The 18,235-nt window shown below is 36.8% G+C and overlaps 1 protein-coding gene across 1 annotated transcript in view; it reads right to left on the bottom strand.

Moving 5' to 3' along the window:
* Positions 1-15,841, bottom strand: part of MEP1A (meprin A subunit alpha) — a 43,523-nt gene extending 27,682 nt beyond the window's left edge. Inside the window, 6 exon segments of the mRNA XM_023587194.3 lie at positions 12,898-12,973; positions 13,433-13,473; positions 15,452-15,502; positions 15,601-15,648; positions 15,651-15,690; positions 15,692-15,841. Of these exon segments, the coding sequence (XP_023442962.2) occupies positions 12,898-12,973; positions 13,433-13,473; positions 15,452-15,502; positions 15,601-15,648; positions 15,651-15,690; positions 15,692-15,781 (346 nt within the window). The 5' untranslated portion in view covers positions 15,782-15,841.
* Positions 15,842-18,235: the final 2,394 nt, after the last annotated feature.

Raw genomic sequence — 18,235 nt, 5'->3', positions numbered from 1 at the left:
GGCAGTCTGCTCTGTTTGGAATACAGATGATAGATTCTTTAGAGGAAGGAACTTATCTTTTTGCCTCATTGTATCCCTAGGGCCTAGCAGACTTTCGTGACACTGTTCTCTCTTGAACTAATTGGTTAGTTTTGAAAACCATTAGCCCTCCTTAAACCTGGATCAGATAATAGGAGGAAAGTCAACTTCAGATACCAGTGAATCTACATACTGGAAGGTAAACATGGGAAAGTTAACTTTACTCAGTTTAAGAATTCTTTAGAGAGATTCTAATTCTAGTAATGGTAATGATGGAAGAGCTTTAATCTGACTAACTCTCCCAGCACAGGTAACAATTATTATTTTGGACAAAATCAAGAAAATAAACTATGTGAATGTGTAGGAAAATGACCAATACAAGCAGAAACTGAAGGAGATTTGATCTTTCAAAGATGGAAGTTTCAGTGGGTAAGATCCACATTTATACATTATTTTGTCTGAGGTCACTCCCTAATTCAAAAGGGAAATTAAGAGAATTCGGGCATAAATCTGCAGTTGTATTTCCTTGACATATCACAGGGCAGAGTTTAGAAATGCCTGAGTGGCTGAAAATTAAGGAAGTAAACAATCATCGTTGAATTGGAAAGAGTATCCCAAAATCTACATATAAACTCTTCTCAAATCCTTTTACAATCCCTGAACTTTGCATGTGGTGGAAGAAGATTCCTTAGAAACTTAGTGGAAAGCAGCAGGTGGTAGGCTGATTGACCTGAGCAGATATCTCTGCTACTGCACAACACACTGGAGAGAGAATTTAGAGTGTGCATCACGTCAAATTAGAGGAGATGGGAAAATTCTTGGGCAGTCCAGTAAAACCCCAGAGAGATCACATAATAAATAGAACCGTAATACATTTTTTGTGGGAGTGTAAAGTAGTACAGTCCACTTTGAAAGAGGTTTAAAACTAAACCTGCATGTATGTTACAATCCAGCAATTCTACAATTCAACTCCTACATATTTAAACAAAAGATATGAAAGTATATGTTCAAAAAAGTCTTATTCATGAGTGTTCATAGTACCTTTATTCATAATTACCAAAACATAGAATCAACCCAGGTGTCCATAAACACAAGAATGATGAACAAGCTGTTGTATACTATATTCATACATTATGACTCAGTAATAAGAAGGTACCACTGCTGATTCACACAAAACATTGATAACTCTCAAAAACATTTTACTAAGTGAAACAAGCCTTATCAGAATGGTACATAATATATGATTCTATTTATGTGATATTCTATAACAGGCTAAACAAATTATGGTTAATAATAATAAAAGAACAGTGCTTGTTTCTGGAAAGGTGGAGATGGGAATAACTGGGAAGAGGCATGAAATAACTTTCTGGAATGATAAAAATAGTCTGTATCTTGAGATACAGAGGTATATAAATTTGTAAAAAACAAAACAAAACAAAAACAAAATGGTATACTCATTGAATGGATACTTAGAATTCATACATTTTACTCTATTTGCATTTTACATCAAAAAAGTACCATAAACCAATATTGAATTCTAGTTAATGATATATATACTGAGATTTTTGGGATAAAGTAAACGGTGCCTAAAAATTTTCTCAAAATGCAGAAGAAATAATATAGATCGATATATGGATAAAGAGATGGATGGAATGAAGAGAAAGCAAATACATTAAAAATATTAATTGCATAATCTAGGTGCTGAGTATTAGTGTTCCCTGTATAATATTTTTAGCTTCATATGTGTTTAAAGTTATTTCATAATAAAATGTTGAGAAAGAAAAAGCTAAAAAATTATGGCTTTAAAGTGCTGAAAAAGGGGGAAAAAACTGTCCACCCAGATTCTACTTCTAGTGAAAATATTCTTCAAAATTAAGGCAAAACAAAGATATTTGTGGGTGAAAGAAAGAAGATAATTTGCCACCAATACATCTGATCTACAAGAAATTCTAAAGGATGTTCTTCAGACTGAAGAGAAATGACATTGAAAAAAGAACTCATATCTACAGGAGGAATGAAGAGCACCAGAAATTGCAACTATGAAAGTAAATATAAAGACTATTTTTAAATTATTTTAAAATATTTTAAACAACTGACTAAAGTGAAAGTTACATTGTGAGGTTTATAAAAATATACAGAAGAAAAATGTAAAACAATAGCACAAAGGTAAGAGATATAGCTGTATAAATGGAATTTCACTATCATAAGTTTCTTACATTTTATGCAAAGTGGCACAATATTAAGTCTAAGTATACTGTCATATATTAAGCATGCATTTTGTAATCCTAAAGCAATATCTCAAAGAATAATACAAAGATATTGAACTAAAACAATCAAAAGAAGAATCAAAACAAAATATTAAATATATTGGACTAACCAAACTAACTAAAAGAAGGTAGGAAACAAGGAAAAAAGAACAAATAGAAGACAGAAAGCAAAATGGTAGTCCCAAAACAAACCAATGATCATATTAAATGTAAATGGACTAAACATTCCAATTAAAATTCAGCAGTTGACAGAATGGATAAAAAGTATGAGACCCAGCTATATACTGCTTAAAAGAGATACCCTAAAATGAAAGACATTGTGTAGCAGTTTGGTATTGTTACAAATTCCAAAAATAGATAGTGGATTATGTTTGTGAATTGGTCTGTTCCTCTGGGTGTATTAGATTGCATTAAATTCAGGGGTTTAACTTTTACTTGATTAAATCATGATTAAGGCTTTGATTGGACCATGTCAGGAGGAGGATGGTGAGTCCCTGCCCCCCTAGGTAGGTGGGGACTCACAGAGAAAACTACATGGCAAAGAAGAGAGTAGGAGTTTTTTTGATGCCGGAGCCCCAGGAAGTAAGCACACAGGAGAAGAACACAGAGGAATAGAGACGACTCCATTGACACAGCAGAGGCCCCAGGAAGAGAGAGAGGCTGATAAGGCTACAGCTGACCTTGTGGAGAGAAGAGAGCAGCTGAGCCCAGAGAAAAGTAAGCCCCAGGAGAGAAATAAGACTTATCCCAGCTTACAGCATATATTGGAAGAAGCTGGTACTACAGAGCCTTAAGAGGAAGAGGAAGGCTGGACTTTTGCAGACATGGGCAGCCATCTTGCTCTAATAGGTAGCAACAGACTTTGGTGAGGAAGTCACTTATGCTTCATGGCCTGGTAACTGTACGCTTCTACCCCAAATAAATACCCTTATAAAAGCCAACAGATTTCTGGTATTTTGCATTGACACCCCTTTAGCTGACAAATACACATTGCTAGGTCAGAAGTAAGAAAAATGGGAACATGTAAACAATACAAACAGTAAGGATAAGAAAGCTGGTGTGGTTCTATTTAAATTAGGCAAAGTAGACATTAAGACAAAGAGGATGACCAGAAGAAAATGAAACTTCTAAAAATTATAAAAGGGGGCATTGGGTGTAGCTCAATGGTTTTGTGCCTGCTTCCCATGTACAAGGTTTGGGGTTTAATCCCCAGTACCTCCTTAAAAAGAAAAGATGAAATGGCTAATTTATCAAGAACATACAACAATTCTAAATGTGTTTGTGTAGGGTAGCAGACTTGGCCCAGTGGGTAGGGCATCCGTCTACCACATGGGGGGTCCATGGTTCAAAACCCGGGCCTCCTTGATCCGTGTGGAGCTGGCAGTGCTGATGCGTGCAAGGAGTGCCCTGTCACACAGGGGTGTCCCCTGCATGGGGGAGCCCCATGCACAAGGAGTGCGCCCCATAAGGAGAGCCGCCCAGCGCGAAAGAAAGTGCAGCCTGCTCAGGAATGGTGCCTCCCACCAGAAAGCAGACACAAGATGATGCAACAAAAAGAAACACAGATTCCCGTGCCACTGAAAACAACAGAAGCAGACAAAGAAGACGCAGCAAATAGGCACAGAGAACAGACAACTGGGGTGGGGGGGAGGGAGAGAAATAAATAAATAAATCTTTAAATAGATAAATAAATGTGTTTGTGCAAAATAACAGAGCTTTGTGGAAAAAATTAACAGACACATTTCCAGTTGAAGAGTTTAACACCCCCTTTCAGCAATCAGTAAGAAAATTAGTGAATAATTGACCACTAATCACCTTGACTTAATTGAGATTGATAGAATAATATACCAAAAGACTGCAGAATAAAATATTTTCCTAGTACACATGGGATATTCATAAAGAACACATTTTCAACCATAAAACATGTCTCAATAAACTTCAAAAGTAAATTTCAAAAGAAGGAAATCTTGTGGAATATGTTCTCTGACCTCAATAGACTTAAATTAAAAACCAATAATAAATCTAGATCTTCAAATATTTGGAAATTTTTTAAATTTTAAGAAAATGTATTTCAAATTAACACAAAGATCAGAAAATTACAACTGAACAGGATAAGCAATTTTGGAAAAGAAAAGTTGGAGGACTCACACCACCTGATTTCAAGATTCAGTATAAAGTTACAAAAAGAAAAAAAAGAAATCAACACAATATGATATTGGAATGATCATAAACAAATAGATCAATATAAAAAGTAGAAATCCAGTAGTAAACCAATAAAGAATCAAGTATTTCTGACGTGTCATGTCAATTCAATGGGAAAGGATTTTTAACAAATGGTGCTGGAATAATTGGATCGACGCATGCAAAAAGAAGAATAAATGAACCTCAACCTCTACCTCATATGACATAAAAAATAGTGATAGAGCATGGATAGGAAAAGCTAAAACAATAAAACTTCTGAAAATACTGGAGAATATCTTTATGACTTTGGGTTAAGCAAAGATTCCTTAAATAGTTCAATACAAAAAGCACAAATCGTAAATTAAAAAACTGATAAATACATTTCATCAAAAGTAAAAACTTTTACCCTTAAAAACTTACCATTTATTAGATGGTGGCAGAGTAAGGAGCTCCTGGAGTCAGCTCATGAAACAGGGCAGTTGGTTACCCAGAGCTACCTAAGCACCTGTTTGGAGGACCCAGGAGACCAGAGGAGTATCCTGCAACATCCTTGACAGTGTGGAAGGAGGAGACTACCCATCTGTACAGAGGAATCATGAATAGAGCACTCCACACGGCCAAGGTCGGTGCCTATAGTGTGCAAGCCACCTCAGGAGCTATTCCATGGTTGGAGTTGGAAGTTCCATTTCCCCCAATAAAAATGGGAGGAAAACACGGTGTGGCACCCACTTCAGCTACTGATTAGTGGATTTGGCAGGCTGAAGTAGAATCCTAGGAACAACGAAATTTTGAGGGGCAGAAGGAATATTTGAAGAAATAATGGTGGAAAATTTCCCAACCCTATTGAAGCACATAAATATCCATGTCCACAAAGCACAATGTACTCCCATCCAAATATATCCAAATAGACCAACTCTGAGACACATACTAATCAGAATGTCAAATGCCAGACACAAAGAGAGAATTCTAAGAGCAGCAAGAGAAAAGCAATGCCTAATGCATAAGGGATACCCAATAAAATTAAGTGCCGATTTCTCATCAGAAACCATGGATGCAAGAAGACAGTGGTCTGATATATTTAAGATACTGCAGGAGAAAAACTGCCAGCCAAGGATTTTATACCCAGCAAGATTTAAAAATGAGGATGAGATTAGAATATTCACAGATAAACAGAAGCTGAGAGAGTTTATAACAAAAAGACCAGCTTTGCAGGAAATACTACAGGGAGTGTTACAGCCTGATAAGAAAAGCCAGGAGAGAGAGGACTGGAAGAGAGTCTAGAAATGATAAGTATCAGTAACAGTAACTAAAAGTGTCAAACATAAAATGACAGATAAAACGCAAAGATCAAAATGGATGAAATAAGAACTGCCTTAACAGTAATAACATTGAATGTTAATGGATTAAACTCCCCAATCAAGAGACACAGACTGGCAGAAAGGATAAGAAAATATAAGCCATCTATATGTTGTCTGCAAGAGACTCACCTTAGACCCAAGGATACCAATAAATTGAAAGTGAAAGGTTGGAAAATGATATTTCACACATGCAGTAACCAAAAAAATGCTGGGGCAGCTATACTTATATCAGATGATATAGACTTTAAAAGCAAAACTGTTATTAGAGACAAGGAAGGACATTACATATTAATAAAAGGGATGATTCACCAGGAAGAAATAATCATAAATATATATATGCTTAACCAGCATGCACCAAGATACATGAGGCAAACACTGGCAAAACAGAAGGAAGAAATAGACATCTCTACAATAATAGTTAGAGAATTCAGTACACCACTCTCAGCATTGGATAGACCAACTAGGTAGAAGATCAGTAAAGAAGTAGAAAGCTTGAATAATATGATAAATGGACTAAACCTAATAGACATACAGAATATTGCACCCCCAAACAGCAGGATATACATTCTTTTCAAGTGCTCATGGATCTTTCTCCAGGATAGACCATGTGTTGGGACACAAAACAGATATCAATAAATTTAACAAAATTGAAATTATACAAAGCACTTTTTCTGATTATAATTAAGTAAAGTTAGAAATCAAGAAATGGCAAATAAGGGGAAAATTCACATATATATGGAGATTAAACATCACACTCTTAAATAATCAGTGAGTCAAAGAAGAAATTTCAAGAGAAATCAATAAATATCTCGAGATGAATGACAATGAGAATACAACAATCAGAACCTATGGGATGCTTGAAGGCAGTATTGAAAGGAAAACTTATAGCCCTCAATGCTTACATTAAAAATGAAGAAAAAGCTAAAATCAATGATCTAACCACACACCTGAAGGAACTACAAAAAGAACAGCAAGCTAATCTCAAAGCAAGTAGAAGGAATGAAATAACAAAGATCAGAGCAGAAATAAATGAAATTGAGAGCAAAAAACTATAGAGAAAATTAACAAAACCAAAAGTTGGTTCTTTGAGAAGATTAACAAAATCAACAAACCCTTACCTAGACTGACTAAGAAAAAAAGAGAGAAGATGCAAATAAATGAAATTAAAAAATGAAAAAGGGAACCTTACTACTGACACCACAGAAATAAGAGAGAGCATAAGAGGATACCATGAACAACTTTATGCTAAAAAACTAGACGATGTAGATGAAATGGAAAAATTCCTAGGAATGTACAAACAACCTACACTGAATAAATAAATAAAAGATTAAATAAAAGACCTCAACACACCAATCACATATAAGGAGATTGAAACAGTCATCAAACAGTTCCCCAAAATGAAAAGCCCAGGACCAGATGGTTTCACAGGTGAATTCTACAAAGCATTCAAAGAAGATTTAATACCAATCTTACTCAAGCTCTTCCAAAAAATTGAACAAGAAGGAACGCTACCAAACTCATTCTATGAAGCCAATATCACCTAATACCAAAACCAGATAAAGATATTACATAAAAAGAAAGTTACAAACTCATTTCTCTAATGAATATAGAGGCAAAAATCCTCAATAAAATAGTTGCTAATCAAATCCAACAGCATATTAAAAGAATTATCCATTATGATCAAGTGGGTTTTATACCAGGCAAGGCTGGTTCAAAACAAGAAAATCAATCATCATAATACACCACATTAATAAATCAAAGAAGAAAAATCACATAATCTTATCAATTGATGCAGAACAGGCATTTGACAAAATACAGCATTCTTTCTTGATAAAAATACTACAAAAAATAGGAATTGAAGGAAACTTTCTTAACATGATAAAGGCCATGTATAAAAAACCCACAGCTAACATTGTACTCAATGGTGAAAAACTAAAAGCTTTCCCATTGAGATCAGACACAAGACAAGGATGCCTGCTGTCACCACTGTTGTTCAATATAGGGCTAAAGGTTCTAGCTAGAGCAATCAGGCAAGAAAAAGAAATAAAAGGCATCCAAATTGGAAAGGAAGAATTAAAACTTTCACTGTTCACAAATGATATGATTATATATCTAGAAAGTCCTGAAAAATCTACAACAAAGCTGCTAGAGCTAATAAATTATTTCAGTAGAGTGTTGGGATACAAGATCAATACACAAAAATCAGTGGTGTTTCTATATACTAATAATGCACAATCTGAAGAAGAAGTCAGGGAAAAAATTCCATTTACAATAGCAACTAAAAGAATCAAATATTTAGGAATAAACTTAACCAAGGAAGCAAAGCACTTGTATTCAGAAAACTATAATGCATTGCTAAAAGAAACTTAAAAAGACCTAAATAATTGGAAGAACATTCCATGCTCATGGATTGGAAGACTAAATATCATTAAGAGTTCAATTCTATTCAAACTGATATACAGGTTCAAATGCAATCCCAATAAAAATTCCACCAGCATTTTTTAAGCAAATGAAAAACATAATTATCAAATTTATCTGGAAGAGTAAGAGGCCCCAAATAGCCAGAAATATCTTAAAAAGGAAAAGTGAAATTGGAGGACTCTCACTTCCAGAGTTTAAATCATATGACTTAGTTACAGTGGTAAAAACAGCATGGTATTAGCGTAAAGATAGATACATAGTCCAATGGAAATGAGCAGATGGTTAAGAAACAGACCCTCACATCTACGGCCAAGTGATTTTTGACAAGCCTGTTAAGCTCTCCCAGTTGGGGCAGATAAGTTTATTCAACAAATGGTATTGGGAGAACTGGATATTCGAAGCCAAAAGAAAGAAAGAAGACCCCTACCTCACACCTTATATAAAAATTAACTCAAAATGGATCAAAGACCTAAATATAAAAGGAAGTACAATAAAGCTCCTAGAAGAAAATGTAAGGAAACATCTTCAAGACTGGGTGGTAGGTGATGGATTATTAAACCTTACACCAAAAGCATGAGCAACAAAAGAAAACATGGATAAATGGGATCTCCTCAAATTTAAACATTTCTGTGATTCAAAGGACTTCATCAAGAAGATGAAAAGGCAGCCCAGTTGACGGAAGAAAATATCTGGAAACCATTTATCCAATAAGGGTTTGATTTCCATTCTATATAAAGAGCTCATACACCTCAACAATAAAAGAGCAAGCAATCCAATTAAAAATGGGCAAAAGACTTAAATAGACATTTCTTCAAAGAAGAAATACAAATGGCCAAAAAGCACATGAAAAAATGTTCCATATCACTAGCTATTAGGGAAATGCAAACTAAAACAACAATGAGATATCATCTAACACCACATAGAATGGCCATTATTTTTTTTAAAAAAGGACAACAATAAGTGCTGGAGAGAATGTGGAGAAATAGGAGCACTCCTTCACTGTTGGTGGGAGTGTAAAGTGGCGCAACCTCTGTGGGAAACAGTTTGGCGGTTCCTCAGGAAGCTAAATATAGAACTGTCATATGATCCAGCAATTCCTCTACTAGGAATAAATCCAGAAGAACTAAAAACTATGACATGAATAGACATCTGGACACCAATGTTCATAGCAGCATTGTTCACAATTGCCAAAAGATGGAAATATCCCAAATCTATCCACTGATGAATGGATAAACAAAATGTGGTATATATGTAAGATGGAATACTATGCTGCAGTAAGAAGAAATGAAATTGGGACATATGTAATAACATGGATGAATCTTGAAGACTTTATACTAAGTGAAGTAAACCAGACAAAAAAGGACAAATATTGCATGGTCTCATTAATATGAACTAAATACAAATACTAAACACATAGAATTATAACCTAGAGTATAGGTTATTAGGAGACAAAAGGAGGGTTGAGAAGAACTATAGATGCTTAATGTATGTAGAAGTTTTAATTAACTTGACTGTAAAAGTGTAGAGATGGATAGAGTTGATAGTAATACATTATAGTGAGCAGTACCTGGTTTATAAATGGGATTATGACTGAAAAAGGCAGTCTGGGGAAGTAAATGTCAATAGAAAGAAAGCTAAAGAATAATCTAGGGACTGAACAACACAGTGAACCCAGAGGCAGTTGAGAATTGTGGTTAAGGGTACAAATGCAAGAGAGTTCTTCTGTGAGCTAGAGCAGATGTACATCACTATTGTAGGGTGATAGGAATATGGAGAAATATGGGAAAACTACAATTGGTGTGACCTATAGACTGTGGTTAACAGCAATACTATAATATTCTTGCATCAATGCCAAAGCTGTACTGTGTTGATAAAGGAGGTGTATGGAAAAAGTATACCAAATGCATGCTGTGGACCATGATTGGTGGTAATAGTCTGATGATATTGTCTCATAATCTATAACAAATATTCCACCAGGGTGTGGAGTTGTATGGGAAATCTACACATCTGAATGATTGTTTTGCAAGTTCACAATATCTCCACAAAAATATATTTTAAAAAAATAGTATGGGTTGGGGGAAAAATATACCAAATGTAAGATAAGGACTATAGTTGGTGGCAATATTTTGACGATGTTCTTACTGTTTGTAACAAATGTTTCACAACAACGCAAAGAGTTGGTGGAGGGGTGATGTATGAGACCCCTGTGTGGCATTATGTATGTTATTTTGTAGGGTCACAATCTTTACTATACACTTATTGTTTATGCATGTTCATGTATGAATGACATACTTAAACAAAAAACTACAAATAAAAAAAAAATACCATTCAAAAAAAGATGAAAAGGCAAGCACAGACAGGGATAAAATATTCACAATATTTTTCTGACAAAGCACTTTATCCATAATATATAAACTACTTCTACAAACAATGGAAAGACTAAAATAATGAAAAGGCAAATAATACAATAAAAAAATCACAAAAGATACAAAAATGGCAAATTAGCACACGAAAATGTGCTCGATAGCATTTGTCATTGATGAAAAGGAAATTAAAATCACAATGAGATACCATTTCACAATCACTAAAATGGTTAAAATTAAAACGATTGACAACACCAACATGAGTGAGTAAAAGGACACATACATTTTTAGTAGGACTGTAAAAAGGCACAGCCACTTCAGAAAACTAGTTGGCATATTCTTATCAAGTTAAACATATACTTACCATATGACCAAGCAATTCTATTCCTAGGCATTTAGCCAAGAGAAATATAAAAACATGGACCCACACAGACTTGCAACATAATAATCACTGCAGGTTTCTTCACAAAAGTCCCAAACTGGAAAAACCAATGTCCACCAACAAGAAAATGGATAAACAAGTTGCAATATATTATTACACTGGAATATTACTGAGTAGTAGAAAAAAGAAAAACACATAACTACTAATCCACAAAACAATAAAGATGAACTTCAAAACCATTATATTAATGTTTTTTAACAAAAGAGTGTGTACTATATGATTATATTTATCTGAAGTTTTAAATCACGTAAAACTAAAATATGGATTACAAATTAGAATGATGGTTGTCTCATAGAGGATGACTGGAAACCGGCTCAAGGGAATTTTCTGGAGTGATGGAAATGTGGGTTACATAGGTTTGTACATTTGTTAGAAGTCATCAACTTGTATGCTAAGATCTATGCATTTCACTCTACATAAATTTAACTTAATAAAGGCACTGCACACACATATTGAACACTTAGTAGGTTTGCTTTGCACAATGGTATGGGCCCAGGCATCTGAACTTTAAAAAAATAGAAAAAGTAAACTCTCAAGGTTCATATAATGCTACCAGACAATTGCTGCCATGTTCTTACACCTTCTACCTTAATTTAGACCAGCTGGCTCCAAACTTCTCCCTATTAACCTGTCATCTACCATGCAGCTGGAGAGACCTCACTGCTCTAAGTGTGGGATGCAGATGAACATCATCAGTATCACCTGGGAAACTGGGAGACCTGCAGCCTCAGGCCCCAACCCTGACCTACTGAATCAGACTCGACAATTTAACAAGATCCTCAAGTAAGTCTTAAAGTACATTAAAGTTTGAGAAACACTGTCTTACACTTCACGGAGTCATGGCGAAGCATAAATAAAATATCAAGTGAAGGCACAGTGCCTGGAACACAATAGGAATTCAATAAATATGTGTATGTGTTGGTGGGGGGGGGGGCGGGGGAGCAGCACAGATGTGACAAATAGGAAGGGAATGTGCAATGGGAAAGAGGTGCTTTTAAAGTTGATGTTTTATAAATCATGTTCCCATAAATATTGGGGTTCTATGAATTTGCAAATGTGCTAGAGAACTCTGGGGAAAAACTTAATTCAACTTTCCAACAAATAACTGAGAAAAACAGCATTTGTTTATATATTGCTTTTCTCCAGAAAAGGAATTAGATGCAGTGCTGATAACAGTGATAGAAAATGTTGAAAAGCAATCTACCTGAGAGAGGGAGGAGCCCAGCAGGCCAGCTACTTTGAGTAACCTTGCCCTGGCTTGCTCTCTCGTCTCTAATTGTCCTCATCTATGTACAAATGGCCCCAAAGGCTTCACATCAACATGGCTGCTCAGCGTGAGGCAATTGAGGTCAGCCAAAGGCCACATGTGGCTTCTAATATTCATTTATACATCCACCAATTTTTCTTTCTGACAGTGAGTAAACTGCAACTTATTCAGGTCTTTATCTTAAGAGAGAGAAAAGAATAGAAATTACCAGTTCTAAGGAACAAGGACCATGAACATATGAAATAAACATTTGAATTTCTCAAAAGTGTGCTGGGTTTCTCATTTTGTATTGCTATGGTGCCTAATTATATTTCATTGTGTTTTTATCCTTTTTGTTGCAGTTTAATGTGCAATGAAATTTTAAAATTATTATTTGATGCTCTGTATCTCAGAAAGTTTAAACAGCATTGGTGTTGATATAATGTCAGGACTTGCTTCCCGGGAGACAGGGAATCATCAGGGCTTGGAAACCCCATACGACACTCTTGGTAATTACTCTCAATCTGAAGCTGATCAATAGGAGGAGGGGGAGAGAGAAATGTTAAACTAGAAACTCTTAATTAAGAACAATTAAAATTACCCAGATTATCAGCCAGAATGTAAGGAATGGGGAACTTCCATGTGGCATTTGGGTCTCTCAAGCCATTTCTGATGTTCTGTGAAAACAAAGGCAAAGATGACTGGGAATCCTAGTTCTTGAGGTCTCCTTGGCTTTCTCCTTCACTAAATTCTTACACCACAAACCGTATATACACAATTCAAACAAATTAATTGCATTTGTTTTCTGAGGATAAAAGCTTCAGAAGTTCCTTATAGATAATTTGGAAAATACAAAGAAATCATTAAGAGGAAAATGAATGAGATCTGCATTTTCCCCAAATTGAGATAGCCACTCTAAACATTCTTCACTTACTAGGAAAATTGGGGAGATAAGCAATTCAATAATTATACTCTTTTGTGCTGCTTTTCGTCTGTTTTGTCATCATCAACAAAGTGGAATTCTTTCGTCTACCCCCAGGGTGCCTGTCCTGGGACTGGACACAGAGTAGAGGCTTACAACCCAGTGACACAGCCAATCTCTGAGGAACATTATTGTGTCATTGGCCAGTACTCACCTGCAGGAGGATGTCCCCTTCAAAAAGGTCCAAGCCTGAAGCTAGACATGGATTAAAAAAAAAAAAATAACAAAAGAATATTTGAATGAGCATTTCTAAAAAGTATCTTTCATAACAAAATTAATCTTCATCATTATAAATCTTTAATAATCTTTATGAGGAAAAACTCTTTTTGAAACAACGTAAAAGTTCACTGTATTTGAGTGAATGCAAATGGTTCATATGTATCACATATCATCACATCATTTGCTTTCATTTTTGAAAGACTCTTGGTCCCACAGTCTTAAAAGTAAATGATGAGTTAGAATGGATCTTATTGATCACTGACTTCAAACCTCACCTACCTGAGAGGAAGAGAGTCCAGAGACAGATAGTAAGGTATGTCCTAGGTGGTCAGTAGCTGAGTCAGAGTTAGAACTCCTGACTTGCTGTCCAGGGCCCTTCTGGCTGTTGTACCAGCCTCCTCCCATCTCTAGTAAATGTGTTGGTTTTGCTCTATGCCATGAAAAAAGGACACTACCTTCCAAATCCAAGCTCAAGATGCTGCCCTTGTGATAAGGAAGACCAGGTGAATGTGGATAAATCCATTCAAAACTGAATCTCCAAAAATCTGCTTCCAGAAGCTTAACAAAATATATGCTACTGCTGGTGCTGCTTAATCCTGGTCTCAAGCTATACCTGAAAATACTATTCTTAAAAGGGGACATCCTTATGGGAAAATTTCCCAAGCATTTAAAAGAATGTCACTTGTTATCATTACCCTCCTGTGACAAGTTAGCCTGCACTTAAAATGCAACAACTTCAGAGAAGATCATTGGCTTGTTTTTCCTTTTGAGAACAGCCCTGATTTACAGAGAAGGAAACTAAGCCAGAGGACAATCACCACAGTCACCCATGGTACCAAAGGTCCTAGGTGACAAAGCCTGTTGCTCCTTTGGGAGCAGGGTTAGGTCTCTGAAAATGACACCAAGGCAGTGGTAGGTATTAGGAGGTATCCTGGTCTCACTTGCTAATGACTAAGGCTGTCCCTGCCTCACCCATTCCACATACACACATTTCCAAGATTTGTTGAACATCTATAACCCTAACCTGTTTATATTGTACCAGCACAACCAAACAACAAACTCAGTAATGATGCTATGGTGCCACTGTCAGTAAGACCTGGATTTTGAATTATATTTTCAGCTGAAGTACTAGGAGCTAGTCCATCCACACTCTCCTTTAGCCTTCTCACGAGCAAAAGTATGCATTTCCCTGATACCTGGTGGGAATGATGTGTGGGATGGGGTGGGGTGAGGGGATCTCTTTCAGAGTGATATGAACAGGTCCACTCAGACCTTGACCCCAATAGTTAGAAACATGGAGGCGGTCAGCAAGGGGCTGCAGTGGGAGCACATGCATCACAAAAATGCATGTCCAAGGAAAGCAAGCCTTCGTCTGTACACTACTCAGTTGTTTCTTATAGCACAAACTTAAGTAAGTTCCTAAGGGGAAGAGAAATGATGACTCAGATTCTCCCTCCTCACAACAATGGATAAAACTAATGGATTTCTTCCAGAAATGTATTTGTGGACAAGATGGCCATATCTTTACACTCTTCCCTAAGTCCCCATCAATCATGACTGGCCAGAAGAAGGGTGGGGTTCTCTCCTTGGATGGCCACTATATATAATGATCCTTATTACAAATTCCATATATTTTTCATTAGTAAGCAGAAGAATCATCCATTTTTCTTTTCTTTTTCAAAATAGGAACCAAAAACTGAAATTTTTATAAACAGAAAACTTTTTATGTATTTTGAGATTCATCAATGACTCACTAGCTCCTAAAAAATCTGGTATAACCATATTTCTCTGCCCAAATTTCCACTTTCAGACACTCTGCAAATCCTAATGAAACACCAACAAATCTCTCTCCAAGTTACCCAATACAGTATTATGAAGGTAAATGTTTTTTCCATCATTCAAACACAGAGTTTTATTTATTTCAATGCATTGAAAATGTAGAAAATGTACCTACCTAAGTTGATTTCTGAAATATCCTTCTGTTCACCAAAATCTGAGCCATGTACTGTTAAAAGTAGGGAAAGTGGGGGAAATTGTTACTAGCCTTACTGAACAAAAGAGAGAAAGTTCAGAAACACTCTACACATGTATATTGGTTCTTACCATTTCCATTAGAAAGATGTTTAATCTGAAAGGAAATAAATATATAGAATAATGGATAATATATACTAGAATTAATATTTCTAAGTACTCTGAAGAGCAGAAATCTACTTACCGATAGAGCTTTTATGCAGGCAAAAAGTAAGGCCAAAGAGAGAATGCAAGTGGATTTAGTCCAAACCATTGTTGCAAGTGAATGGATTTTAGCAAAGACACTTGTGATAAATACCTTTTGAACCTTGCCCTGACTGTTAAATTAGATACTTTGACCCTTCCATATGTACTGTCGTGTTAAAAACTATAGTTTTAAGGACAGATATTAAGTCTAATTTAAAAGTTCTAACTCCAGAGGACCATGGAAATTTTTGAGAAAACCCAATACTGAGATCAGCTTATAAAAATCAATAGCATTCCTATATCCCAACAATAGCGGTTCATAAAGTATAGCAGATAAAAGATCCCCTTCACAATAGATTGAAAAATAATCTACAGAATGTTTAAGAAGGAAGGGGAGGAAGAGAAGAGATGTGGAGGCATTCTCGGGACTTGGAGTTGTCCTGGGTGGTGCCCCAGGGACAATTGCCAGATGTTGTATGTCCTCCCATGGCCCACTGGATGGAACGTGGGAAAGTGTGGGCTATGGTGTGGAACACGGGACATGGGGTGCAGCGATGCCCGGAGATGTACTCACCAGACACAATGGATGTGACATGATGATCGGGGAGAGTGTTATTGAAGGGGGGGAGAGGTGGGGTGGGGGCGGTGGGGGTGAATGGGGACCTCATATTTTTTAAATGTAATATCTTTTTATTTATTTATTTATTTTTTAAAGATTTATTTATTTATTTATTTAATTCCCCTCCCCTCCCCTGGTTGTCTGTTTTCTGTGTCTTTTTGCTGCGTCTTGTTTCTTTGTCCGCTTCTGTTGTCGTCAGCGGCACAGGAAGTGTGGGCGGCGCCATTCCTCGGCAGGCTGCTCCCTCCTTCGCGCTGGGCGGCTCTCCTTATGGGTGCACTCCTTGCGCGTGGGGCTCCCCTACGCGGGGGACACCCCTGTGTAGCAGGGCACTCCTTGCGCGCATCAGCACTGCGCATGGGCCAGCTCCACACGGGTCAAGGAGGCCCGGGGCTTGAACCGCGGACCTCCCATGTGGTAGACGGACGCCCTAGCCACTGGGCCAAAGTCCGTTTCCGTAATATCTTTTTAAAAAATGAGTAAATTGAGTAGAATTTGGAAAAAAAAAACAAATATATTCACGATCCTGAAGTGACTAAAAAAAGAAGTACTTCAGTCTAATAAAAGATGAAGTAGATTTTAATGGAAGCATAATGAAGCAATTGTTGAAGAATGTAAAAAACTCATGTATATATATATATACATATTTATACTATACAATATATATAAAATGTCCATGGATGGGAAGACTCAGGATAATAAAGATGGCCATCCCTCCCACATGAATCTATAAATTCATTATCATTCCAATCAAGATCCCAACAAGGTTTTCAGTAGAACTTAACAACTTGTTTCTAAAGTCCACATGAAAGGGCAAACCTCCAAGAGAGATAAGAAAACGCTGAAAAGAAAAATGAACTTCAGGGGGTGATGGAGCATCTGGGGACAGAGACTGGGGTTCTCAGGGTACAGAGCAGGAGGCAGGACAGCAGGGGGCGGCTTCTGATTGGCAGAGAAGGTCTGCCTCGGCCCTTGGGGGCGAGGTTGTAAAGGAGAGAACGGAGGCCCACAACAGCCCCACACATACCGTTTTAACCACTGGAAGCCGCCAATGTATACCAAAGAACCTGAACTTGCCACACAACCAAAATGGCTTAGATCAGCAAATATAATCTCTACAACTGAAAAATGGGTGAGGAGAAACTTGATAAACATCAGCTGAATGAGCATAATTGACCCTAAGAATCAGGGAGAAAAATACAGGGGACTGTTTTTGTTTAAATATTTAATTAACTTTTCTCAAATTCTGAAGCAAATATGACAAAAGTGAACATCTAGGGAAGCAGCTGTGGCTCCATTAGTTGGACTCCCGTCTACCATATGCGGGGCCCTGGGTTCGTGTCCCAGGGTCCCCTTGTGAAGGCAGCCTCGCCCGCATGCTGCAGAGAGCTGCTGGCTTGCAGACGCCGCGGAGAGCTGACTTAGCAAGGTGACACAACAAAAAAAAGGGAGACAAGCAAAAACACAGAAAAGCACACAGCGAATGGACACAGAGAGCAGACAATAAGCAAGCTGCAAGGAGGTGGGGAATAAATAAATAAAAATAAATACAGACACAGAAGAACACACAGAGAATGGACACAGAGAGCAGACAGCAAGCAAAGAGCCAAGGGGGGGGGCAGGATAAAAAAAAAAGTGAACATCTATTAATTCTGGAGGAATGAAAACAGGGGTTTCAGACTCTTACTTTGTTTTCCAATGAAAAGGGCAATGCTCTTTCTTTGGTACTGCTCCCCACCAAATCTCAGGCATTAGGATTTCAGAGAGACAGAAATGGGGCTGTTTAATTCTTTCCACTTTCCCCTGCTTCTAACCAGATGTGCTTTTACCTAACCAGATGTGCTTTTACCTTTCTCATCCTTTTATTTATCTCAACAATATACTGTAATAATGGCGCTGGAG

This window comes from Dasypus novemcinctus, chromosome 11, assembly GCF_030445035.2.
Source record: "Dasypus novemcinctus isolate mDasNov1 chromosome 11, mDasNov1.1.hap2, whole genome shotgun sequence".
Lineage (NCBI taxonomy): Eukaryota > Metazoa > Chordata > Mammalia > Cingulata > Dasypodidae > Dasypus > Dasypus novemcinctus.
The sequence above is the reverse complement of the archived record's forward strand: the minus strand, read 5'-3'. Positions and strand labels throughout refer to the sequence as shown.